Source organism: Channa argus, chromosome 13 (genome assembly GCF_033026475.1).
Source record: "Channa argus isolate prfri chromosome 13, Channa argus male v1.0, whole genome shotgun sequence".
Classification (NCBI taxonomy): Eukaryota; Metazoa; Chordata; class Actinopteri; order Anabantiformes; family Channidae; genus Channa; species Channa argus.
Genome location: NC_090209.1, coordinates 10073026 through 10100545, shown reverse-complemented (window position 1 = coordinate 10100545; position 27520 = coordinate 10073026). Strand labels below are relative to the sequence as shown.

Below are 27520 nucleotides of genomic sequence, written 5' to 3'. Positions count from 1 at the left end.
TATAAACACTGTGAACTGTATGTAACTAATATAAGGTACTAATGTAATCCAATTGTCTTCCTTAATCTTTTAAAACTACCAAGTCAACCACTTGATATTATAGTACAGAATAAACTCCACAGTGGCAGAGATCCAGTCGAGACTAGTGTGCCCCTCACGTGCAAAGGTCACACACACACAGTACATAAAACAAATGGCAATAGAGATTGTTTTGAACAAGAACTAGATAAAGTAGAGAAAATATGCAAGCAGTGTAATATTTGTATTTTTAAAATAGAGAATGTACAAAATACTGACAGTGTACATAGTGACAAGTTAAAGCTCGATAATTAAAACAAACATGATAGCGTGACATGGAAACCGATCTCGCAGTCAGACAACACATGCACACTCGCTCATATGTAACCAAAGCCACCTATTTTAGACCATTATTGTAGACAGCTTTTACCTTTGTGTGAGAGAGTTTTCGGAGGACAGTGACATGAATGAGTTTGACAATGGAAACCTGGTTTTCCCAGACACTCCACAGGGACTGACATGGCATATCACATCTGAAACACACCTAATGCACCAGAATGCAGAAGTCATCAAACCATTGACCACAACAGCAAATAGTGAAAAACCAACAGTGAACCAGAGAAAAACGTCTGCACCTTTTCAGCAGATGGAAGTTAAAATATGCAACAGCAAGAGGGGCAGTGTGATAGCTAAAGGTGTTATAGAGCAGATGGATCCTTGACGTGCATCTTTTCTGTCCTTTCCCAGAACATATATTTGTGTGTTTGTGTATCTCTTCATTTACATTACTTCATTACTTACTAAACATGAAACAAGAACTAAAAGCAGGTCAAAAATTTAATCTGTGTCATTCTTACAGCAGATCCAACAACTAACACTTACCTTATCTAAAATGAAATACTGTAATCTTGTTTCTCTAATTTTACTGTACACTCACACGTTTAGCACCCGTGCCGACTCACAGGTATTTGCATATCAATAAACCCACATTAACACATGCACACTGAGACACACACTTCTCTCTTATTTGTCTGTATGAGGTTTCGTTACTCACCCTGACTGTTGGGTCCCCCCTCTCCCTCATCGCCATCCGTCATGTTGTTCAGCATCTTCTCTCCTCCTCAGGCTGTGCAGTTGCAACAGTTCTCAGCTGTTGCTGAGAAAGAAAAATAAAAAACTCTGGAAGATTTTTACGTTTGTTTCTTGCTACCCTTTCCTGTGGTTTGCTATTTAAAAAACAACAAAGAAAGTAAAACTAGGTTTTATTCTCTTTTAATTATCTTGTCTACTGTGTGATTTTCTCTGTCTTTCTTCAGGAGGAGGATGGAGAGACTGAGAGAGGCTCCAGGGGAGGGTTGATGCTCGGTGTCACTCACATGCGCACACTTGGTCTCTGTCCGCCACTCACCCCCTAGTCAGTTTAAGCCTGATGACTACATTCATCTTGTATTTGGTAGGTATTATCCCCCTCTGTCTACCTCCCTCTCTCCCTCTTTATCTCCCTTGTGCATGTTCATCATCATTCATCTCATCATGAGAGAGGGGTGGATGGAGAGGGATTGGGATTGGGAGACAGAGAGGATGCACGTCAGATAACCAGATATTGCCTCCTTTGATGTTCTTTTCAGACAGAAGAAGAGATTCCATTTTATTATTGTGTGTTCATCCCTCTTTTGTTATTTATCCCCCATCCTGTTTCCCTCTTTTATATATTTTTTTACGTGGTCATAGACCATTAAGTGTAGAACTGCTGCAGGCTGCACTTGCATAACTCTGTGAACTTAAAACGCAACCACACAGTGGTGGATCTGTCCTGGTGTATGAGCATACTTTTGGTCTCCTGGATAAGTTTTCTTTTCATTTCAAACCTTAATCTAAATGGAAAAGAAACTGATACAAGTTATTGAATACTTCCCTGACTGCTGTGGTAGTGCTTTCTTAACATTTTATTCATTTTTGTCTCAAATAAACCTTACTTTGGCTTGAGTATAAATAGTATATAGTGTTTTACCAAGAATGCCTGATTATGAGTGAGCATTAATACATTGTAATTATTGTACAGGAGGTCAGCAAAAGGGCCAAGAAAATCTGCACCATACAATCAAGGAGAGGTGGCTTAAAGAGGAGAAGATAACCAAGAGGGAAAAGGAATCGGCCAGAGCTAGTGTGGACAAGATAAAGAGAGCAAAATGAGGAGAGGCTTAAAGATGAGACAATTAACAAAAATATATTAAAAAAATCAGGTGGCTAGTAAAGACTAAAAACCTTCAGGCTCACGGATTATATATTCCTGTATGATGCATGTATCATCCCATTCTGACGTTCAGAGAGTATCACTAATCCACACCACCTGCCTAGTAATAAATATAGCATGGCAAAACACAACTGGCATTTAATGGATGAAATTTTAAAAAAAAGGTTTTTGAAACCATTAGTATTTGTATGGTTGATATTATGTCACAGTGCCCATCAGTGGTTAGATGATCTCTGTTTTTTGGCAGATGTTCACAGAGAGTTTATCCTCACTGACTGAAACCAGCTACAGGCTCCATCATTTCACTAGTGTCCCGTCATGTTGCCCGGGCCTCCCTTTTATTTGAAATGTCATGTATTCTTTTGCAGCACCACTGTAAGATACACAAGAAGTATCTAAGTGACAGGAAGATGAAGAATAAGAAGGAGAAATAGGTTAAAGGCGCTCAGTGGATGCAAGCTTGAATGAAGTATACAGAGTAGGTCATTAGAGGGAGAGGAGCAATTTATTTAAGATAATTGAACATTTAAGACTAATCAAACATATTATTCTACTGAGGTAAAAACTTTCCACAGAAGAAACACGAGCATGACACAGCATCCTAGACACGAAATCAAGGATTTGGACGTTTACAATAATAACCTCACACAGCTACTGTAAGTGATCTATTGAAAGTCACAGTATTATGACTCACTTTAAATTTTTAACCAACCAATAATGTGCACTGCTAGAAAATGGTAAAATAAAGAAAAAAAAAGGCAGATTGTATCTCATGTTTTCTACCGTGCCACTCTGGCCCCTATTTAACCAGTTGAACCTACACCTACTTTGTTGCGCTACAGCCTATTTCCACTGCCTCCAACAGTCTAAAATCACCTGTTAACACTATCTTTATTAGAGTCAGAAATGTTGTGTGCACCCTTCACTCTTTATATCTATTCCTTCAATGCTCTGATATTACCTGCAACCCACAATGTGCATGCTGTATGCTCCGTGCACATCCAGTTTTCATGTGGCCTAATTTGCCGTTTCCCCGCTCTGTCAGTGACGGCTGTTGGCTGGGCTTTGATTGGCAGAGAGCCTGAGAGCCATCCACATCTGGGCCAAGCGGCTTTTGCTCTTAACCCATGAGCACCTCTTTTCCTCCCTCTGTCCCCTGCCTGTCTGCCTGCCTGCTGCTGCACATGTGGCTCTGCACTTCAGAGTTCACAAAGTCATTCACACCTATGCAAGAGCACACGAGCACATGCAAAGTGTACATACATCACCTACAAAGGAAACTCAAGCACATAAATGCACATGTATGCACACAGACAAAAGCACTGCAGAGCAAAGTTGCATTAATCCAGCAGATTAAGGCCATGGAGCAGGGCTGAACACCACTTTTTGTTTTTCCTGATCAAGCACAGGATCTGCTACGCAGCTCCTAGAGCACCATGCTGACATTGTCGCACCTATTCAACTGGAAAACTTTTATATCAGCTGTTCATAATATCAGACCAATTTGAATAATCCGTGCAGCTGTTTTAAAGGTGCAGTGTGTAGGATTTAGTGGTGTCTAGTGGCGAGATGCTCGGTGCTCGGCGGGGTTATGTTGTCTATCACAACAAAGTCATTAGGTGCACTCACTCACCTTCTAGCTTCTATTTAATTTAAGAGACGCTCTGTAACAAGTGACACACTGACACTGCCAAATTGAGAGCACTTAGAGACAAGGTATTAGATTTCCCATGCTGTTGCTGCATCGTAAAAGCCACCTGGTGTTTTGAAAATGTATTTAATATGATGGAGCACCAACAGGAAATAAGTGGTTGGTTATGATCAGCCTTTTACTAACAGAGCTAAATTGTGTACAGCGTCGCTACAGAAGTGACAGAAACTTCTGAAGTCTACAAACCTTTCAGTGTGTCTGTATTTCTAACGCTCAGCTGACGCAGCGTTTGTAAATTAGAATGTTTTTTGATACAATTAAACTCTGGACAAGGACAAGTTTGCCACATTATGAACCTACAACTGATTTAATGGATGTGTTTGCACAGAGAAAGTGCAATTAGGTGAAAATATCACCTGAGAGGGTCTCTCTTCAGAAGGCCTGTGAAGATGGGGTTTGTCAGTAAGCATCTAATGGTCCATACCTACACCCAAGTGGGGCAGAGCTTGTAAATGTAACATGGAGCCATCACCATGTGGACCCTGTGTGGAACATGATTTAAAATGCTCCATGAGAAATAGCAGATGCAAGATGAAAGCAGGTGGCCAACAATCTATGTACTGTATTTACTTTGGAACGCTGTTGCTGAAGCCCCAGGACTTCAGTGGTATGTGTTTGAAAAGATCTCAGGCAAGGAAAGACGTGGCAATAAATATTTACAACAGATGTAAAGCATTTGAATTTTACTTATCAAATTTAAATGATCTGATGTGTGTTTTATCTCTTCACCTCCATCAGGAACAGATCTGTAAGTAAAATTCAACAGCTTTGTTATATGTGATTAGAAGTTTATGACTTACGACAGATGAGGCTCTGGGAGCAGGAGGGGGAACGGATGAATGATAGACCTACTCTGAATTTGTCTCCATGCTGGACCCTACAACAATATCTAACGGCACAAATGGGCCTTATCTCCAAGACATGAGATATACACAGTACATCCCCTCCTGCTTCTGCCACTTGCCAGCCATTCATTCTCACAAGGAGAAACCAAATCCCATATCTTATCCTAACCTCAACCGAACTACTTAATACTTAAAATACCACAAAGGACCACAAATGACACATTGAAGGGAAAGTCACATATCAAACATGTTTTCTGTCCATGCGAGGCTTTAATGAATGATAATAAATGACGGTTGCTTTGAAAATGTGTCTAACTGTAATCGCTGTAAATTAATTAGCAATAACAGGACTATAAAGAAAATGTTCAAATTGATAAAAAGATGGGGAAAAGGAAGGAGTCCAATGTGATGACTTATGCAGAAACCTGAGAGATAATCAAGTGATCTTTCTCCATCTCACTCTCAATATCTCATCAATTGAGGACAGATGGGCTGAGAGTCTGCACTGGAAAACATCTATTTACCTAAAAATACATAGTCATGTAGTCCAGGACCCTCTGCTTTAAATTGTCTTTAGTTTTCTGTATAACTAGGGATTTAGCCTTTATATTTTATGGCTTTGTCCTCTGAATGACCCCAGTTTAATTTGTCATTGAGATTCTAGGTTTCCCCAAGGCAGCTCAATAAAGCCGGGAAGGGTCACCATATTGAGCAGTATGGATTTCGCATAATATAGAAGAAGGCTGTAAAAAATGCGCTCCACTATAGTTGAAATACTGAACTGGTATTCAATGTCCAGACCTTGGAGCTGGAGGGTTCTGGGGACAGTAACCAAGGTAACCACACACAAAAGTATTGCTCAAATGTAGGTGGGGGTCTATTTTCTTGCGATGCATTCCTTTGCTGCAGAAACCTATTAAAAGAGCTTGATTTGCCTGAAACTCAGTAGTAGCAAATGAATGTATCATCTTAAATAAAGAATACATAAATAATTATTAAATGCAATAAATCTTATGACATTAAAACACACACAAGTGTTTTAGGTCAGATTATGCATATTGAAAGCAACGTAGGAATACAATATTCACTGCTGGTATTTACAAAACCCAATATTTCTACAATTTCACTAAATAACATCAGTGTGGTGGGGGTTCAATCCCCCGGATCGACAGGATTATGAGTCGAGTCGGGTGGGGACAAGCCCCCCTCCTCACCTTACTCATACACACACACACACACACACACACACAGAGCGCATCTGTGGTGGCACCACAGCCCTTTAATCCGAGCTGTGGAGATGCTCAGTGGCTATGGTTTTACTGGGCAGCTTCCAGGTGTGATTGATGTTCAGAGATTCAGTGTAAAGCCTCTTTCTTGTTGTCATCTCCTAATAGTTTTAGGACACGGCTTTGGAGCCGATATGTAGAAACTACAAAACCCAAATGACATTTTAAAATCCTAACAAACATGTCTAAATATAGAAAAACATGTCTATTTGGGAGAAAAGGGCAGGAGTACTGGATGCTCATGTTTCTTTTGTGTGTCAAATTAATATACTTACTTTAAAGTATGATCAGAATATGAGAGAGAGAGAGAATAATACATACAAAATATTTCTTTGTACTGTTCTTACAGAGTGTAGCAGTCATATATCTGTGTCCTAAAATAACTTCCCATTCATCCTTGATTCAGCCACACATTAATCTAAGGAGAGAATATCAGTAGTCCCAAAATTATTCAGAATTCCTCTGCCTTCATCATACATTTCCTTTTCGGGTCTCTAAAATCAAAGTGGTTAAGCAGTTTTGGTTAGGAAAAATGTCAAATTATGTAATCCTTTTTAGCAGCACAATCCTCTCAGCATGATGACGTACTGTAGACTTTCCAATGGATCAGTAGTAGCAGCTTGTTCTTAGTTTACTCACCTGCATTCCAACACTCCCTGCCTGAGGTATACAAGTAATGTGTAGGTGCGTTTACTTCAGACCGAAGAACTTTCCCCAGAAAAATAATCATACTATTTGATTTTGTTCCTGTACTTTGAATGAATGTAATTTCACTGTACATTTAAATTTCTTCATCTCAGGTAGTAGCCTCTATAGACTGTACTGTTGTCTGTCACTGTAACGTACTAATCTTCAGCTGGTTTTATTCAGAAAATATATTTTCTATCCTGCCTGCAGAGTAAATATGAAGCTACTGTTCAAGCAGCAGTTCAGCAGCACCAAGACTGTGAACAAACAGATACCCCTAGCTCTTTCCAGGGTTCAGACTGAAGGTTCAGACTTTTAACAGCTGCAAATGTGTATTTTTCACACACATTTGTAGGAATAAAAGTGAATAACTATATAATTAATGAGTACTGGTAGGTGGATGGAATGGGTAATGCTGTCACCTCACAGCTAGATGGTTGGGGGTCAACGTCCCTGGCTGACTGTTGAGTGTGTGGAGGGGAGTTTGCATGTTTTCCCCATGCTACCGTGGGTTTTCTCCAGGCACTCCAGTTTCCTGTGTACCTCATTGCTTGCCCAATAACGGCTGGGATAGGATCCAGCCCCCCTGTGACCATAAACATTCTTTGATTGTATGGTGCATTCTTCAATACTTTACTTGTACACCATAATGCTTATTAGTAAAATAAAATAAACTCATTATCAGTATCATAAAATCAGTTAATTTAAAACAAGCATTGCAATGGTGTAGATTTGCGGCATTACAATGTCACCACTGACGATCTCAGAGTGTTGAAATATGGCTGCATCACAAATTATGGCCCAAACTGTGACCTCTCTGACACACATCTAACACCTTTTAGTTTTGTGGCTCCAAGCTCTTTATTTGCGGGTCTACTGGATTGGATTACATTGCAGATAGGGCCCTGTAAAATACACCCCTGAGTTCTAACGCTTAAATTTGGTCCTGCTGTTCACACTAATGACCAACAGATGGCAACACAGTCTGTGTCTGCCACTGATAATTGGCACCTTTTTATTAGATGCTATGTTTGACTTTTAAATATTGCTTTTGGTCCTCGTTTTAGGTATCAAGCACTATATACCTGTCAGTTTCTTGTGTTCTTGACAATTTTTTTTAAAGATATCATCTTGCTTTCATATTTACATTTAGTCATTTGGCAGAAAATTTTATCCAAAGCAACTTACAAGTAAACACACAGCAGAAGCAAGAGGAATAGTGGTTTCTAGCCTCAGAACATCAGCCACACTGGTTCTTACATTTCTTGTTTGACATATGGTTTCTGTGAGTTACAGCTTTGAAGTTTTTACTGTGCTGCTCTTATGGCAGTCCACTGGATATTAATTCTGGAAACTCATTCAGGGGAATTGTTGGGATTCACAGCCATCTCACCCCAGTTAAAAAATCCTAAACTCTCTTTTTCTGACAAACCACACAGACCTGCCAGTAAAGCTATGATTACATAATTTCATTGGTGTATAATATAAATACTTAGAAAGAAAAGAACACTGGTGACAATAATTTAGTAATTTTACAAGCCCCATTACACAGTCAATAGACTGCTAGTGGATTATCTGATGCTATAAAGAAAAGCTGCTGATGATAGACTAAAAACAGATGGAACAGATTCATATCTTCTATAACAACATCCAAATCATTTTGGTATTTTCATCCTCTCCACCCTAAATTGGACCAGCAGTGATGCAAATCGACCTCAGTGAACCTGAGGTTATGTAATAAACAAGTCGTTTATCTATATTAAAAGTAATGCAAATAAAACCAAAACCTAATCTGTTTTTAAACATGCAACACCTAAAGAGTTGCAGCTTAAATTATTGTTCATTTGAAAATATACATTTTATTGTATTTTTTCAATGCAACGCTAGCATCGCTAAAATATAGGAAGCAAATACTGTATCAAAGCCACGACAAAAACTGAATTATTTTTCACATAATTAGAATTACTTGAATGGTTTTAGTAGTGGCAAAAAAAGGTCCGCAGGCCAACGTGATTTGGAATGTAGGCTTTACTGTGACAGAAAAGAGGAAACAGATAATCTGCCACAACAAAATGACAACACAAACACCAGCAGACTGCAGGGTGCCAAATACAGATTTCAGAAATGTTTCTAATGACTGGCTTACATCCTTATATAACCTTTGCACACAGCAGTAATCACAGTCATATTTTTGTGCAGTGTTGCTGGCACAGCATCAATAAACTCAAGATATCTCCTCAGTGGGTGCCTGCTGGGAGGAGGCATGGACCCCTGTAGCATGCTGTGCAAGTACAGTACTCACTCTACAGAGAGGACTTCATCAAAAATTGGTCTCCGTGGCAACAAGCCACCACATCTACAATATCTACCAGTGCACATATCTAAAGTCATTTTTCTTTCTCTCCACTCCTTTTTAACTGTGAAGTCAGAAACATACCTGTTAGGCAATACTACACACCCGTCTACAAATCAGCGGAAAACTTGTTTAATGTTGTAGGAATAGACCAAGTAAAAGATATATTTACATGAAAAGATTAAAATGAGGTTGGTGCTCACCAAAGACGGATTACTTAACTCCTTCACCTGTACCACTGTAGTTACTCAACTAACAAAAGACCAGCTACAGTTGCCAAGATGGATTTTCACGGTAAATTCTGCACTTATATAGTGCTTTTCTACCTATTGGCACTCAAAGCACTTTAAACTGCTTCTTATTCACCCATTTGTACTCACAACCACACACCAGCGGGGGAGCTGCTATGCAGCTGGCCAACGCTCAACAGGAGAAACTAATTTGGGGTTCAGCATCTTGCTCAAGGACACTTCGACGTGTGACTGGAGGAGCCAGGGATTGAACCAACAACTGCGAGATGGTAGACAACCTCTCTACCTTCCTGCGCCACAGTCGCGCAGTTTCCAAAGCTCAGTACTGGTCTCTGTCTGGCCAACCTTAACGAAATGGTCTGGCACTGCATCTGCAACTCTTTGCAAGAAAGCAAAAATGGCAAACTACTGAATATTGCTGACAATTTAAACAACCCTTGTACTTGAGAAAAAATGATGAGTATTCTCAAACATGATATAATCTGAATCTCATGACAAGTTGTTGCTGATTCAGGCAGACAATTCACAAAAGTTTTTTTTTAATTTAGTATCCTATTAGTCATCACATTGAGTGGACTTAAAAACAAAATAATAAAGTGCACATGTTGTATGTATTAGTTTAACTTCAGAGACAGTGAATTCATATTTCCTGCATTTGTTATTCATTTGTCACCAAACATTTGAACATATTTTAACTTTGTCTCTTTCTTGTCTCTTCCTTTCTTTGATTGAGAAAGCCTCTTTAATATTACAGCAGGTGGGACATCTGGGGAGAGCATGGCTGGATTGAAAATATACCCCATTCAATAGATTGTGCATCTTTTGTATGTTGGGGCTTTAACAACATATAATCACTTTATGTAAACAGTTTGTACTGTGTTACTTCACTGAGAGTCTACAGTGTTGGAGGATTGGAAAGGTTTTGCAGCAGCAGTCAAACAGATGGCTGCAGAGAACTTGACGTGCACAGAAATGAGGGTAACAGAAAAAAACAACAACAGTTCACTCACTGGAAAATATTAATCAAATTTGATCCTCAAAAATCTGTATCAAAGTATCAAAGTTTGATAATTGGACGACTGATTCAGAATGAGTGTAAGTCGTGTAAATAGGCTACATCAGAGACTCTGGCCCAGCTCGGAGATATTACTGTCTCTCAGTGAGTAATATTCAAAAGCACAGTTCCTTGGCTGCTGCTGGCCTGTCGATACAGTGTTAGCCAAACTGACTATGGCAATTTGGTTTGGGACAGACACAGAGACCACAAAAAATATTCCTGCTTGCATTATTACACGTGGCTAAGGGTAATTACATTTTCATGAGGCATTCTGGTAGCTTAATTATATGAATGAAGGGGCTTTTTACTTTACTTGCATAATATTTGGGCTGAACATGGAGGTGTTGGAGATTATAATCATCAACTTGGTTGTAAGGTGAAGAAACTATGGCACAATCTCATTTGCCTCAAACCTAATTAATCCTTAAAACTTGCTCAACTGGCCCAAATTATAGGCAACAGTCTGAGAGATTCATGCAGGACGCAATTAAAGTCTTCACATCCTGGAAATAACGCAAGAAATCTACTGGAAAGAGTCTCAATGGACTTGCTACAGCAAAAACAAATTATCTGGCAACTTAATCAAAAGGGGAGTGAAGTTTTGCAACCTCCAAATAACCTTCTTTCAGCCCTTATTGATAAGAAAGAATGATATATGGTGTGTGAATTCTCTGGCTCAAAGATAGACCCTCGTATACAGCAGAAAGAGAACCTCTACCACGAATTTCTGAGAGTGGATGTGCATGACTGCCAGATTTGTTTTTTGTTGTCCTCACATTCCTGGAGCTTTTTCCTGATTTAAGTTTTAGGAATTGGCTTATTTAATCTGAATTTCAGGAACAGGCAAACACGAACTGCCTTTATTTAATTATGTCCTAGATTAAGTTAAATAGGACTAGCCAATGAAGTTTTATACCTGCTAACCAACTTTACATAAGAGATCAGAGTTGTGTCTGCAGAAGAGCAGAAATTGAGTTAATGTAGTGTTTCTTTTGCTTTCTTTTTCATTTCAAAAACTTTTCTTATTTAATATTACGTGACAAACATTTTGTGCTTTTGTTGACAAAGGCAGCTCAGTACATCAAAACTCAAAGCACTGTTTATTTTTATGAACTCTGTAAAAACTATAATTAAAAAATTTGCATGTGAAACCACATGACCATGTTATTCGGTTGCTGTGCAAAATGTTGTTGGCTAGAGTATCCAGTGACATATGGTACAATATGGTTATCAACCCAAACTTAGCAACAATGATTAATTTCTCATGTTAGCCACTCTGTATGGTTATGAGATAACAGATACCAAACATAATGTGTTGATATTTTGGAGGTGTAATGTGTAATATCTGTTGTGTGTGTTACCATGCTAACTGTTGCTAATTTACACTACATGAATATTTCCTCCTTTTCTGTTCCAATCACGTGTCATAAAACCCGTTTTAATCATCAACAGTCCGCACACACTTCTGCTGCATGTTGAGATGAGGTAGGAGTGGTCATCTTCTGCCTTGGCAATACAGTATGTGCATACTGAGCGAAGGGGCTTCTTTGATCACGCAGTTTGTAACACCATCTGTGGTGTGAGAGGATATGAGGCCTGAAAATAAACACTGGATGGTGACAATACAAGAAGTTTTCTACCCTGCCCTTGCAGCAGTGGGCATCCCCTGTAAGTACATAAACAATGAATGTCAGATTTACTGCTGTTGGCAGATTCCACTTCACAAAGTCTTTTAAGGTTTCTCATCATTTAGAAATGTTGATGTAATGGCTAAATTGTGCTGATGTGAGACATGATGCCTTCACTGACACTTATCCTTCCTTCAGCTAATACCATTGCCTTTCTGATCATCTGGAGGAGGAACTGCATGCTCTCTAGGACCAGCACACTCTATCTGATGGCCATCTCTGTGGCAGACAACCTTGTTCTGATCTTCATTGTTGTTCTTGAGCTTTCTCTCAAGTACTACCAGCAGGAACTGTTTTGGAATTACGAGCCGTGGTGCAGGCTGAGGGACATTTTTAATTATGGAGCCTATAATGCCTCAACGTGGCTGGTGGTTGTTTTCACAGCTGAACGCTTTGTTGCCATCCATACATGGAGAATTAAAACTAAAGTCTGCAGCCCAAGATGTGCAGCTTGGACAATTACAGCTGTTTTCCTCTTTAGTCATGTTTTTGCTATTCCATACTACTGGTCTAATGCCTCAGTCTATGAGAACAACCAGACCAAGTGTATTTACAACCTAGAGGCCCCACCTCAGTTCATTCACACCTTGGTTTGGTTTCAAACACTTCACGTCTACATATTCCCCTTCCTCGGCATTCTCACAATTAATGGGCTGACTCTGCGCCTGATCTCTCTCAGTAGTCGCATTCATGTAAGTTCACATTTCACTTCCAGGGTCAACAAAATCACGCCGCTGCTGCGCTCCAGGAGGAGGAAATCTATGGTACTTTTGGTGACGGTGTCCATGAGTTTCGTGCTGCTGTCAGTCACCCGCGCTATAACTCAGATCATCCTCCGCATGACTCAGATGCACTCTTTTGATCGCAATGATTATAGCTTCCAAATAAATATAGTAGCAGACACTGGCACAATGCTGAGCCTGAGCAATGCAGCTGTGAATATGTACCTGTATGTCTGCACCCAATCCAAGTTTCGCCAGGAGTTCTTAGCCTATGTCAGACAAGCGTCGGTCTACTGCAAAACAAAGCTTTAGAAAAGAGATTTAACGTCTTTGCTAAACACATACACATTGTCATAGTATCATTAAGGACATTACCAGTGTGGATAACCGGGAGAGGATCTTATGAAAGTCATAATCAGTTGCTAACTTTGTTTCTCTCAGCAGACAAAAAGGGTTTTAATTGAACTGCGACTCCATAAAACACAGTTGACTTTCCTTTATTACTGTTTCACTCTCTCCATCCCTCTGTCGAACAAGGGAGGAGGCTTCGCCATTTCATTAACAATCATGACACACATCTGCACTGTTTGACATCTGAGGTAATTTCTTAGAATTAATTTCCTGCAGTTGGTTTCTGAACATAGAGCAAACAAACAAGACAAAGGCCTGTTTTAACAGCAGATGTCTTTTGAAATCCCTGTTGAACTAGTTCTTAGTATCTTACTATACATGTGTTGGTAGCATAATGAATGTGTATGTATTAATTTGGTCCTTTATGAGGACATATACAAAGACTTATGAAATAATAACTATAAAGAGTTTACATTCTTTAAAAACAAAAACTCCTAAAGCAATGAGATTTCAGTATTCAAGCATTCAATACTATTTGATTTAGGACTATTTGGAGAAAACATGCACTATGTGTTTTTGACTAGGATCTACAAAGTGTGCGGTACAGGATAAAAATGGAAACTATACATTTTCCTTTATTTCATAAACTGCCTATTAAAGTCAATTTGAAAAAACTGTATTTTTCAGTGGTCATTTTTAGAGGGTTTTAATGGTATTGTACCACTTAGTTTTGGGTTTTAAGACAAAGATGAAACATGAAATAGTCTTGTACAGTAAAACTTCTAACTTACAAAATAGCCTTGTACAAATGATACATCACACAACACAAGCGATGATCATAAGCGATGTGGTGGTAATGAAACATTATATCTCTGTCTCTATCTATCTATCTATCTCTGTTTTTGAACAGAATATCAACATGCAGTTGCACATGAGACAATTTACTAGCAGTTGTGTCTGCCAACAATCTCCAACGATTAGTTAGGGCAGCCTGCTAGCAGCATTAGAAACTTCAAAATAAATAAATAAACATATGTAAATGTGCACATCAATGGTTCCTGCTTGTAGAGCTAGTATCAGCAGGGTGAAATTAATGTGGACTGTTAAGCAACAATGTTTCATCCTTAATTTGTATCTTCTTTTGATTAAAACTTGGAAAGCAAATTTCCAGATGCAGTCCTAGGTTGCCAAACATAGAAAACTATACCACAACATAATTGAGGTGGTATAATTGCACACATGCATCATCAATTAAAGATGAGCCCAGCACCAGGAAAAAAAAAGACAAAAATCAAAATCAAATAACACATATGACAAATTCTGGGAACACATTAAGGAATTTGTCACAGGAAAAATATAAATTCTTCTTTTGCGTGGGAGCTTTACCACAGGAAACAAAATTATTTAAGTTTAAAAAGCAACGCACAACATACTGGCTTTTGTGAAACAGGTTTTATTACGTTTTGGTCAAATAGAACTAAATGTCCTGATTTGTGTGTTGACTTATGAAAGTGGAGTGAGCCTGAAAAATGATCTGATGACTGATCTGGAAATGGGGGGGTTTAAGAAGAGCAGTATTTTGAAGTTAGTATTTAGTATGTAGTGACTTATGAATTAGGTGCCAACAACACTTCAGAAAAAATAACAGGTGCTACAATTAGGATGTGGTGAAACATCTCAGGTTAACTGGCAAAAAGTCAGTAACATGATTGATATTAAAAAAAAAAGAAAGAGCATCCTAGAGAAGCTGAGTCTTTCCAAATGGAGGATGGGATGAAGTTCAATAATCTATAAACTGAACTGACTGTGAAATACATGCCCCCACGCACCACTGCATTAAAAACAGACATAACTCTGGAGTGAAAATAACTGCATGGGTTTCTTAAAATCTCTGAAAAATATTGTCAGTGAACACAGTATGTCATTGCATCCACAGATATGTTTTGACATTAGCATACAAAGAAACAACCATTCTGTTGCCTTCTCTGAGCCCTGGCTGCTTTAAAATGGACTGAGGCAAAGTGGACCCCATGTCCTTCAGGCCCACCTGACATATCAGCTCACAGTGTACCACTTTATGCTTTCTATATTTTTGCCTTCTGCACATTTATAGTATTTACAATTGTTAACCTCAACAAGCCAAAAGCCATTGATCCCATTGTTGGATTCCCATCTGGAAGCGTGTTAGTGGAGTGGTTAGTGATGCTGTCTCACTGCTAGGTCTCCCATTTTGAATCAGTCTGCTGGCTGCCTTTCTGTGTTGGGTTTGCATGTTCTCCCTGTGCCTTTGTTGGTTTGCTCTGTCTTTTGTCCATTTGTTATCACACAGTGCATTACATATATCAGTGTAATATTAATTGTTATTTAGTCTTTTGTTGCCTTGGTTGTTATTATTTGATCAGTATGCACTAATGTGTTGTCTACTAAATAAGAAGGCTACATTTCGTTTGGGGTTACTAAAATATTTATTTAATCTTATATACGCTAATATGATATCAATACTTGATGGTGTGGTACGTTCACTAAATACGCAACTGATGGTTTTAATCTTTTGTACTTGTTGGTGAACAACAAAACAAGATGTTTGTTGATAAACCTCCAGAAGCTGACAGTGAACCAACTTTATTACAGGAAGAGTTGACAGTTCATTGTTGTGTTTACATACAGTGAAGCAGATTCAAAAATTGTAAATAGCTGGTATAGCAGGTTGAAATGCTACTTCTTCTTTCCAGCTTTCGGAGCTTTATCCAGTCCTTGGATGTATTTGCGAGGAATTTGATAATGGTCTGAAATTTAAAGAAATATTAGACACTACACATAAATTCTTTACATACAGAAAGAATCCAGTGAAATTTGGGGATTTTTATGGCTTTAAGTTCCAAACCTAGCAGCAAGTTCCCAACTTGATGAATCTGGCTGCCTTGAATCTGGACCAGGACTTTGTCCTTGGCCCCAGGGATGGGCTGTAAGACAGTGCTGGCCTGCGCTCTGTGCTGTAAAGCAGTTGCCACGGCAGCAGGATCCAAACCATACACTTCTAGGTTTTTTATTAGAGTCACCTACAGATAGCAAAAAGTGAAATCAACCAACCAATAACCAAATCAGTCAGGCTGACAATAGAACTGCCGTTACCTTACTCCACATAGATCGATATTGTGGATTCAGTTTATCAATAAATAACAGACATGCCATAGCAGAAATGCTGCAGGTAACTAAGTCTGCATTGGTCGTGAATATATCATTATCTACATAATATTTACATTTCTTGGAAAATGCCCCCTAACTATTCATCTAGCATTATTAAAAATGTTATTTCTCATTTATAACCAAATACCTGTCAATCTGATATCGCTATCAGCTTCAGCTTTGTGTGTTTAGTGCTTGATGCTAAGCTAAGACAATAAACACAGCTTTCCTGTGCATTAGCATTGACACTATGAGCATGTTAGCATGCTAGTTACTTATTGCACAGCACATCTTTGTCTTAATCCACAGAGCAGTGATCATGACTTTGGACTATAACCTGTCCAATATCAGTATTGATGAAAAAATACAAAAATTAAAAAGCACAATCTTCTTTACTATAATTATTGTATCTTAAGTTGTCACCTTCTTATTTGAGCCTCGAGAAGCCACAGAAATGTCTATGGGCTCAATGTGGCCCTTCTTTATAATGGGTGGATGTCCAGGGAACACAACTTGATAGCACTGCTGCATTCCTGCCAACGTCCTGCCAAAAATGAGGTGTACCACGTCAATCATTATTACATTTCAACAATAGACATACTGGGAGAGATGAAAATACTGCTGAATTGTGCCTGATAATCTAGCAGTCTGTGTGTGTGTGTAATGTTTTATATATATATATATATATATATATATATATATATATATATATATATATATATATATATATATATATATATATATATATATATATATATATATATATATATATAAAAAAATGCTAACATAAAATAAAATGCTTCAATTTGCCTTTTGCTGTCATCATGTTTACTTGCCGAGCTATTCACAGCAGTTGTGCAAATTAATCAAGTAAACTGACTTAACTACTGTACTATAATTAGTGTATAAGATCTTCTTTTTTCCTTTCGGCTGTTCCCTTTCAGGGGTCACCACAGCGAATCTTCGGCCTCCATCTAACCCTGTCCTCTGTTCCCTCTTCTCTCACAACAACTAAATTCACGTCCTCTCTCACTACATCCATAAATCTCCTCTTTGCTCTTCCTCTAGACCTCCTGCCTGGCAGCTCCAACCTCAGCATCCTCCTACCGATATATTCACAGTTTCTCCTCTGAACATGTCCAAACCACCTCAATCTGGCCTCTCTGACTTTATCTCCAAAACATCTAACATGAGCTGTCCCTCTGATGTTCTCATTCCTGATCCTGTCCATCCTCGTCACTCCCAAAAAGAACCACAACATCTTAAGCTCTGCTACCTCCAGTTCTTCCTCCTGTCTTTTCTTCAGTGCCATTGTCTCTAAGCTGAACAACATCTCTGGTCTCACCATCGTCTCGAACACCTTTCCTTTCATTCTCGCTGATGCTCTTTTATCACACAACACACCTGACAGTTTTCTCCACCGGTTCCAACCTGCCTGCACTCACCTCTTCACCTCTTTTCCACACTCTCTGTTGCTCTGAACCGTTGACTGTAAGTACCTCAAGTCCTGCACCTTCTTCACCTCTGCTCCCTGTAACCTCACCGTTCCACCTGGGTCCCTCTCATTGACACACGTATTCTGTCTTACTGCGGCTAATCTTATTTCCTCCGTTTTCCAGAGCAGACCTCCATCTCTCTAGATTTTCCTCCACCTGCTCCGTGCTCTCACTACAGATCACAATGTCATCTGCAAACATCATAGTCCATGGAGATTCCTGTGTAACCTCATCTGTCAGCCTGTCCATCACCAGAGCAAACAAGAAGGGGCTGGATGCAGACCCACCTCCACCTTCAACTCCTCTGTCACACCTACAGCACACCTCACCACGGTCTTACAGCTCTCATACATGTCCTGCACCACTCTAGCATACTCTGCCACTCCACACTTCCTCATACAATAACACAGCTCCTCTCTCTGCACCCTGTCATACGCTTTCTCTAAATCTACAAAGACACAATGCAACTCCCTCTGACCTTCTCTGTACTTCTCCATCAGCATCCCGAAAGCAAATACTGCATCTGTTGGACTGTTTCTAGGCATAAAACCATATTGCTGCTCACAAATGTTCACCTCTGTCCTTGGCCTAGCTTCCACTACTCTTTCACACAACTTCATTGTTTGGCTCATCAGCCTCAACAACCTGTATAAATCCACCTTTCCCTCTTTAGTGTCCAACCTAGCATAAAAGTTCTCATATGCTCTTTGTTTGGCCTTTGCCACCTCTACTTTCACCTTATGCTGCATCTCCCTGTACTCCCGTCTACCGTCTTCAGTCCTCTCAGTGTCCCACTTCTTTTTAGCTAACCTCTTTCTATGTATACACTCCTGAACTTCCTCGTTCCACCACTAAGTCTCCTTGTCCACTTTCCTCTTTCCAGATGACACACCGAGTACCCTCCTACCCTTCTCCCTGATCACATTAGTTGTAGGGGTCCAGTCATCTGGAAGCACCTCCTGACCATCCAGAGCCTGTCTCAGCTACTCCATGAAAACTACACAACATTCTTCCATTTTCCACTTCCACCACTTCGTCCTCTGCTCTGCCTGTGTCCTCTTCATCTTCCTCACCACCAGTGTAATTTTATTCAACTTTCAACTTCAGACTTATCAACCTACACTTTTGATTTCCTCTTCTCTCTCTGCCTACAAACATGCCTTCCTCCTCTCCTTCTTTGACCAACAGTAGTCCAGTTTCAACCGGCACCCTGTAGGTCAACATCAACGGTGGCGGTCGTTGTTAACCCGAGCCCTGACCGATCCAGTAAGGAAGTCAGATCATGTGTGGAAGTCATGATTCACATGTTTATTTTGGCATGTGTTTTACATTGCATGTCTTTCCTGACACAACCCTCTGCATTTATCCAGACTTGGGACTGGCACAAGAAGACACTGGCTTGTGCCCCCTTGTGGTTGCATTATAATTAGTGTATAAGATATTGTATCTTAAGTTGTCACCTTCTAATTGGAACCTTGAGAAGCCAATTATAATTACTAGATTCAAAACACGTAATCAAAAAAGAGAATCATGTCTTGAAATAAGCTAAGCTTATAATCACATTATTGCATTGATAATTATAAAAATGTCATATTCGCTGATGCAAAAGGAGCCATTGAGTATAATGTGTACTTTTACTATTGGTACTAACGCTAATTGAATTTGATGGCAGAAACACATCTCAAAAACGTTGGAAGAGGGTGATGTTTACCATTGTGTAGCAACCCCTGTTCTTTTAACAACTATCTGTAAACATTTGGGAAGTGAGGAGACTAGTTGCTGGAGTTTTAGGAAAGTAATGTCCCCTTTCTTGTCTGATGCAGGATTCTAGCTGCTTAACAGTCCTGGGCTTTTGTTCCTTGATTTTTCGTTTTATGACGAGCCAAATGTTTTCTGTTGGTTAAAGTTCAAATTTTAATTCACCTGACCACAGAACAGTTTTCTGTTTTGCATCAGACCACTTTATACGAGCTTTGGCCCAGACAACATGGCTGCCTTTCTGGATCATGTTCACATATGGCTTCTATTTTACATAATACAGCTTTAACTTGCATTTGTGGACTGTACAGCAAACTGTGTTGACAGGGAGTTATTTCTGGAAGTGTTCTTGGGCCCATGCAGTGATGTCAAGTAGAGAACCATGCCAGTTTTTAATGCAGTGCTGCCTGAGGGTCCAATTACGCCCATCCAGTTTTGACCTTCTTTCTTGTCCCTTGTGTACAGAGATTTCTCCTGATTCACTGAATCTTTTGATGATAGTATGTACTGCAGATGGAGGTATCGTCGCAATTTTATGGTGAGGAGCATTTTTCGGAAATTGTTGCACAATTTTTAGACACAGTTTGTAACAGATTGGTGAACCTCTGCTCACATTTGAGAGGCTCTGCCTCTCTAAAATGATCCTTATACCCAGTCATGTTACTGACCTGTTGTCAATTAACCTAATTAGTTGTTAAATGCTCCTGTATTTTTTTTAGGCAATTACTTTTCCAGCCTTTTGTTCCCCCTGTTCCAACTTTTTTGAGATGTGTTGTTGCCATCAAATTCAGAATGTCTCAGTTTCAACATCTGATTTGTTGTTTTATAGTTTTATGGCATACTAACAACATCTCTTTTTTGGAATTGGGGTTGTGTGTTTGTGTATGTGTTTGTGTGTTAGCATTCAAATCTACTGTATTTATTAATGTGTCTCAACACCATCGATTTATGCCACAAGATCTGAAGAAGTACTCAAATAATTTACAGAACTTAAGAGTAGCAATACCACAATGTACTCTGCTACAAATAAAAGTCTAGATTAAAAAAATGTATATATGTATATATCTATATAGATATATCTATCAATCGATCGAGATATATATATATATATATATATATATATATATATATATATAGGTAGATAGATAGATAGATAGATAGATCTATATATATATCTATATACCTATATATATAAATAAACAGAGAGAGAAATACAGATATAGAACTTTTATAAAAAGCGCTTTACAATGTTGCTTCTCATTTATCCATTCACACACCAATGGTGGTAGCTGCTCAGCAAGGTGCACACATGACTTGCCCCAGGACACTTCAATACATAGCCAGGAGGGACTGGGAATCAAACCACTGACCCTGTGCTCCGTGGATGACTGCCTTACAGCACCCATCAATTATATTGCAAAACACATTTTTACCTGCTAAAGAGGTCATCCCACTTGAGAAACTCTATCTCCTGGTACTCTGATTTCTCCAGCAAGCAGTCACAGAGTGTTGGATTTATGGTAACATAACTGTCAGAGAGGAACAAAAAAAAAGTTGAAGTTACTTGTACTAAAGAAAAGACGTGTACAGCCAATAGATGCCATTCATTATACAGCTATGTCAATTATTGTTGACAGCTCCATGTCAACCCAATTTTATTAAGTTTCTTTATCACTGGTGTTCTAAAACGAAACATTGGATGTGTCTTCAGTTTTAAAGTCTAGTTTAAGTATTTAAGTCAATTATAAAAACAACATCAAACAGCCTGGGGTCAGCTGTATATTTGTTCCGTGCCCATTAAGGCACCCTTTTTACCACATCTGAGCTGTCTGGCATGAAGCTTTGTGATGACATCCACATGGATCATATGAACACAAAACAAAACTTCTACATTTAAAATGTTTTCCCTCTGTCTGTGGTGGAAAAATAACCAGCCGTATGAAATGAACTGGTAAGACTGCAATTATTAGCAAAATGCAATAATGGATTATGCTGATCCATCAAATGGACAGACTTATATTCTCTTGCCTTAATATAAGTATGCATGCACCCACACTTCATCCAGTCCTGTGTTCCAGTGTAAGCTTCCTTGAGGCATTGCCCAAGACTCATCAATAGCCAAATGGCTAACTCTACATGAGGCTCTCTGTGATCTTTGATCGTGACACTGGTGACAAGGGGAGAGTGCACTATGAAAATGTCATTGATGATGAATTAATAGTGTCTGAAGTGATAATGAGAAGGACCCTGCTGAACCTGTGATCTGCCTTTCAAAGAATGGGAATTGGGCCTAGTCTTCATGCCCATCAGAGAAAAAGTGGAGCCTGTCAGCCGTGAATGTGGTCAGGATGACCTCAGCTCAATAAAGCATTTCACATTCAGGACTGATGACATCAAATCCTTTGAACTGTCCCTGAGGCTCCCAGTTGAGACTATAGCCATAAGTATGGCAAATGTTTAGGGGGGTGCTCAAAAGGAACTGTAAGGAGGTAGACCAGACACACATAAAAGTATACACAGATCTGTTGATTCTTCTTGGTCTTTAACACACCAATTTCCTCTTAAAGAATTTACTTACTTTTTATTATTTTCGTAAACCAGTTCATTCTTCTTTACGTACTCTGTAACAATACTTCGCACTTCAGCAGACTGCAGGATTGCACCTTTCCTGTAGAGACACCAAATCACAATGTGCACTACTTCCTATATACAATCCCTATAAGCAACACATCAAAATGTAACAAATATCATTGCAAATGTTGATGACCAATAAGAGTGCGTGCACGCACATACACACAAAATAGTGCCTCTATTATATCCAGAGAAGTACAGTAAATGATATCAAAAGAGTGATTGAGGACAGAGTCTAAGATAAAGAATTGTGTGACTTGTGTCATGGGAATACAGCCTTATTCACCTCACAGGATGGTCAGAGGTCTAGGTCAGCTACATCACAGCCCTCCTGGAGCTGGTAGGGATTCTGTGTCTCATTAAAGTAAACATGAAACCCATGGATGCTTGCACACACATACGTTTCAACTCTCTCTGCTATGTCCCCCTGCTGTCTAAAGGGAAACACACACACACACACACACACGTTTGTGTTTCCATCGTTGTGAGGACACTCACTGACATAATGCCTAATGCCTTCCTCTCTTACCACTAACCTCATCCATCACCATCAAAACATCTAATCATAACCCTTAACATAGTGCTTAACACTAACCTCAATGTAAGTCTTACTCACCAAACAACGCTTAGAAGTATGGTATATGAAGGTATATCACTAAAACTGGTCCTCACAAAACACACACACACACACACCTTCTGTTTGCATCCAGAAAGAGAGGCTCCAGCCGAGCAGACACAGAGTACAGGGTTGTGATCTCAGGAGGATGGTACAAGCTTTCTCCTTCACCTCCATCCTGTGCTGGAGTTGCTTCAACATCTGTCTCCTTAGGAACATTAAAGGAACGCAGCCTATATAGTATTAAAAACAAGTAACACAAAAGAAAAGCACAGGTTCAGACAATTGAAATAGGGGCAGCTTGTCAGTTTTAAGCTAAACCAAGAATTTATTTAAGTTGAGGCAGGGCTTGACTTACACTGGATTTTTCCAGTCCACCTGTACAATGCTCTCCACACCTTTGGTCAGTTCTTTTATTTGCACAAGGTTATGCTGCTGCTGCATGGCCTGTAGAAACTTGGACAGCTGTTGGAGAACACAGTGAATACAGTAGCTGCATCTGTGGGAAGTCAAGTTTCCATGTGCACAATGTAACATCTGACGTACCTTTTTATAGCTGGATTTCTTGATATCAAGTTGCTTTCCACTAGGGCTGAAAAACAGAAGATATTTTCACTTCTTAAATTAACCACCTCTAAGAATCTCTTAAAAAGATGAACTGTACTTTACCAGCAGGAGAATATGTGGTTGCGGAGAAATGTACTCGTCAGCAGAGGGAGCTCTGACTTCTTCACCTTGCTTTTAAGTGCGTGCAGAAAACACTGCAACAGCAGGGCGTCCATTGTCGCTGTGAGATCAGAGTAGGATCTGGGTCACATCCTTTTCTGTCTCAATATGCTCCATTTTGCCACATAAGTCTTATTCTCCAGTTGGGTCAACAAAAGACATTCATATGGACACAAAAATAACCCAGCAATTCCCAAAGCTAGCCCTGCAACCACTTAGAGGTGAAAGTCTCCATCTGATTTGAACGCAGGATAAAGTACTTAAGAAGCTGTGGCTTAAGTCTTATTAAAGACAGATTCAACACAACTGTGGTAGTAAGTACTTCAAAGTAAAATCTACAACTTCAAATAATTTTCAAATGGCATTTCAACAAACACGATGTCATTAAATCAGATACCTTGTGAGGTTCTCTGTTCTTCCTTCTCCTCTTCCTCGTTGACTTTTTCACCTTTGTTTTCCTCTTCCTCAGCCAGGCTCAGTTCCTCAATACAGGCAACATCTGCGACTGTTTCATTGGTACTCTGTTCTTCCTCCACACACCTCTTAACTTCTTCCTTTTCTACTATGTCTTCAGCCTCACATTCTTCACTATTCACCACTTGCACTTCACTCTCGGTGTAGGGTAAAGAAGGAAGACCTGACTTGTCTCCAAATGCCCTAAAAAGAAGTTAAAAAACAAAAACAAATGTGCAAGATTTGATTGACTATGGGCCTGTAAAATTGGGTTTCCAGAACTCATTAAACATACAGATACAACTTCATTTTTCTTAAACACTGTGACCTTAACATTAAAGGGAAACTTTGGTATTTTGACAAATACAGTTGTGTCATTAGGTATAAAAATACCTTCACTTTGTGCACACTTTACTGGGTTGTAGATTTACTTAAAATTTACATTTTTAAGTATAAATCTATAGTTAATCCACAATAACAAAGTGAAAACATGTTTTAGATTTTTCTTTTGGAATTTGGTCTGGAAAAATATTATGATTCTTAATTTTAAACTTTGTATAATCCACTTGCGTGCACAGCAGCAAATTTTGAGTCAGCTTTGAGTCTTATTGGTTAAGTCTCTTCAAACACTGCCGTGCTGAAAGATAAATTGTCTGCCCAGGCTCGGGTTGCATGCATTCACAGGATCTCACTCCTTTTTTTAAAGCCTTCAGCATTCCCTCAACTGACCATCTCTCTGGTTGTGTCCAAAATCACCACTTTATTGTTTCTTTATTTGATTGTTTTTTTGGCTTTGTGCAGCGCATTCCTTTATTTGGTTGTGTGTGTGTTTGCAGTGCAGTTCTTGATGATACGCCTGTATTGTCAAATCGATTAAGTTCTTTTTTTTAATTTGTGTTTTGTCTATTCGCATGTGTTTTTTTCAAATTAGAGTAACTCAAACTCTAAGAGGCATTGTACAATTCACCTGTGTTTGCATCTATGTGATATAGACTTTTAGATCTTATCAAATTTAATTTTAACATAGAAGAAGAAGACAGAATTTACTTACCAGAGGTTATCCATGTATGTGTGGAGAACACAAATTCCTCTTCCCTTCATGCCCAATCTTTGCATCTCTGCACTGGACACTGCAGCTGTGCCAACTGCAACAGGAGCTCTAAATCAATGAGGGGAACAGTTAAAAACTTCACAACTGAGTAGAAGTCATTCAAAACCTTTTACTACTATGACATACCTATTGTTTACTAATGTAACAGCACAGCATTCGCCTTGTTTCACATCTAGAAGACCACTTGAAGGCACCACCACGCCTGGCAGCATGAGATCTTCAGAGAAATACAGTGTTTTTTTCTGAATAATAATTTAATCTACACTATTAAACATTAGTTGAGGAATAGACTGTAGAATAAGGTGGGTACCTGCTCCTCCAATCAACTTCTGAAGCACAGGGGGCCATGTCCTGAGGGCTGAAAGGAGAGCAGGATAGCGCCACAGAACATACACTGTAAGAAAATGACAATGCACAATTAAAATTAGAGATATAGTATTTTGTTTACACCGCCATTTTGATGTAAATTTATTATATACCTACCTGTAGGGTAAAGTTGTTTCTCCACTTCAAAGAACAGTGGGTTTTTGTGAAGAACATAAAGTGTCACTGCATCTCCTTTGTGTGTATAAATCTTAACTATATTTAATTCCTCTTTGTTTGGGAACAGCTCAGACAGCTCATCAGCCGAAAGTGCAGGAAAGGCTGCAGATATGTTAGCTTTGAGCTTTCTCCTAAAAGCAAAAATGAAAAGTCTAATTAATTGGGTATGTCACAGTGGCAATAACTGCCTTTGCATGTATATCTTCCAATGCTTACAAATGCAATATTTTCGACTCTTTTCATAAAAAAAGAAAATCTGCATTGTTTTCTTTGTGACTTCTGTTGTTTCCACACAACCCAATTATGCTGTGACCCATGATGTCCATAGATTAGCAGCTTACATGCAGGCAGGTAACTGCTTTAAAATGCTGAAATTACAGTACTCTGTACTATTAAACTGTAACATTTACAGTAAGGTTTTTACAGTACAGTAAGAAACTGGAATTATAAATATTTGTAATAAAAAGACAGGATGATTATTCATTATTGAAATAATTCTAAATGTATGTTCTATTATTGTTCTAGCTGTACAGTGAAATGAAATATTCTGGCATTTACTTAGGAAAATATCCCTGATGTTGGGTTTGTAACGTTTATCCTGAAAGAATAGAAATGTTTAATTAGAGCATGAATAAGAAGCTCCAAGAAAGTATTACAATTACAAACAAAAAAATTGATTAACTAACAGCTGAGTGAGCAGAGTAAGTTTTCTTTTCAAGTGCTGAAAGCTTTTGGTAAATACAACTAACTAATCCGTATTGAATGTTTAAAGTAAGAACTTTGCGGTCGTAACAGTGAACCAGTTTGACTATAGTCCGGCAATGTCAGGTGAGGTCTAATATCTGGGCAGCTTTTAAACGTTTATAGCGAAACTTCTGGGAGGTTTTAACACAACAACCCCGTGATATAATCTATATGAGAGAATTACATGTCTACATGTGAAAGTGTGGATTGAGCTGTCAGCAGCCCTGACTCACCTGTCGGATCCTTTTATTACAGTATTGGATTTGACACGAAACGGTTTAGCAAACATCTTCCCAGTAAATACACAACTACTGCGATTACTTGTGTTTTCGAACTAGAACTGCAAAGAAACACTAAAACACGCTACTGCCTAAAGCTATTTCTCGTTCACCGACTTTGTCCGACACATATTTATTTCCGACGAGAAACTGCACAGTGGCATCGCAATTTAACGTAAGTTCCGCAGGAAGAATAAAATATGCTTTCTACTCCTCTACAGTTAATATACACGGGAAATAGTGTTTTTTTAACCACCACCTTAACTTGACATTTTTAGTCACTCATTACTTAAATCAATTACATTTTTAGAACATTATTAGCAACTGTTTCTATAACCTATAACAGCAAACATTTCCATTGTACAAGTTCCCAACAGCTTTTTATTTCAATTATTTCACTAGGTTAGTTGGTTTGCTTGAACAAAACAAGCACATAATCTATTGACAAATCAAATAGAAGACAATTAGAGTTTAATTCATCAATAGGTTTACTCTCCTGGTTATTTCTGATGATCAAGTATTACTGTATATATACTGTGATAATTCAAATTTTTACAAAGACTCTATCTGATCTGTTTCATTCTTAACCATGTTTTGAACCTACCTTCAGCTTTGGTATCGAAGCAATGAAGAGCTACTTGGTGTTAAAATCAGACTGATGAATGGAAGTGAAATGTGTTTGAAGGCTGTTCTTCCACTAGCCTCCTGGCTTCCATCTCTTTTTGGAGAGTAGTGGCCTCCCCTGCTTCATGGGG

The 27520-nt window shown here is 38.9% G+C and overlaps 3 protein-coding genes across 5 annotated transcripts in view; 1 reads left to right on the top strand and 2 right to left on the bottom strand.

The window, feature by feature from the left end:
* The window catches only part of slc12a5b (solute carrier family 12 member 5b), a 29484-nt gene extending 28033 nt beyond the window's left edge, over positions 1 to 1451 (bottom strand). For both annotated transcript variants that reach the window (XM_067528407.1, XM_067528408.1), the window contains exon 1: positions 1073 to 1451. In XM_067528407.1, coding sequence (XP_067384508.1) covers positions 1073 to 1127 — 55 coding nt within the window. In that variant the 5' untranslated portion in view covers positions 1128 to 1451. The remainder of the gene's footprint in view (positions 1 to 1072) is intronic.
* A 10806-nt stretch (positions 1452 to 12257) lies between these two features.
* Positions 12258 to 13184, top strand: LOC137139263 (probable G-protein coupled receptor 139). Its single transcript, XM_067526271.1, has one exon. The coding sequence runs from the start codon at positions 12258 to 12260 to the stop codon at positions 13182 to 13184; it is 927 nt and encodes a 308-aa protein (XP_067382372.1).
* A 595-nt stretch (positions 13185 to 13779) lies between these two features.
* eif2d (eukaryotic translation initiation factor 2D) lies at positions 13780 to 26897 on the bottom strand. 2 transcript variants are annotated; one of them, XM_067528250.1, is made up of 15 exons: positions 26721 to 26897; positions 25684 to 25874; positions 25511 to 25594; positions 25327 to 25417; positions 25141 to 25248; positions 24034 to 24293; positions 23580 to 23697; positions 23457 to 23502; positions 23269 to 23375; positions 22988 to 23143; positions 22242 to 22331; positions 21097 to 21192; positions 16833 to 16953; positions 16108 to 16282; positions 13785 to 16009 (listed from the first exon to the last, which is right to left on the bottom strand). In XM_067528250.1, exons 1-15 carry the CDS (start codon positions 26774 to 26776, stop codon positions 15939 to 15941), a joined length of 1770 nt encoding a protein of 589 aa, XP_067384351.1. In that variant the 5' UTR covers positions 26777 to 26897; the 3' UTR covers positions 13785 to 15938. The 2 variants fall into 2 exon arrangements, with proteins under 2 accessions (XP_067384352.1, XP_067384351.1); XM_067528251.1 differs by lacking the exon at positions 22242 to 22331 and having other exon boundaries at positions 13780 to 16009.
* Between the last annotated feature and the right edge of the window lie 623 nt (positions 26898 to 27520).

What these genes read in the sequence shown, in the direction of transcription:
- LOC137139263 (XM_067526271.1), top strand. Translation starts at nt 12,258, where the DNA reads ATGCCTTCACTGACACTTATCCTTCCTTCAGCTAATACCATTGCCTTT.
- eif2d (XM_067528250.1), bottom strand. Translation starts at nt 26,776, where the DNA reads ATGTTTGCTAAACCGTTTCGTGTCAAATCCAATACTGTAATAAAAGGA. An exon ending in GTTACATTAGTAAACAATAG is followed by an intron (nt 25,249 to 25,326) that starts GTATGTCATAGT and finishes TCATTGATTTAG; the next exon opens with AGCTCCTGTTGCAGTTGGCA. An exon ending in GTGGACTGGAAAAATCCAGT is followed by an intron (nt 23,144 to 23,268) that starts GTAAGTCAAGCC and finishes AATACTATATAG; the next exon opens with GCTGCGTTCCTTTAATGTTC.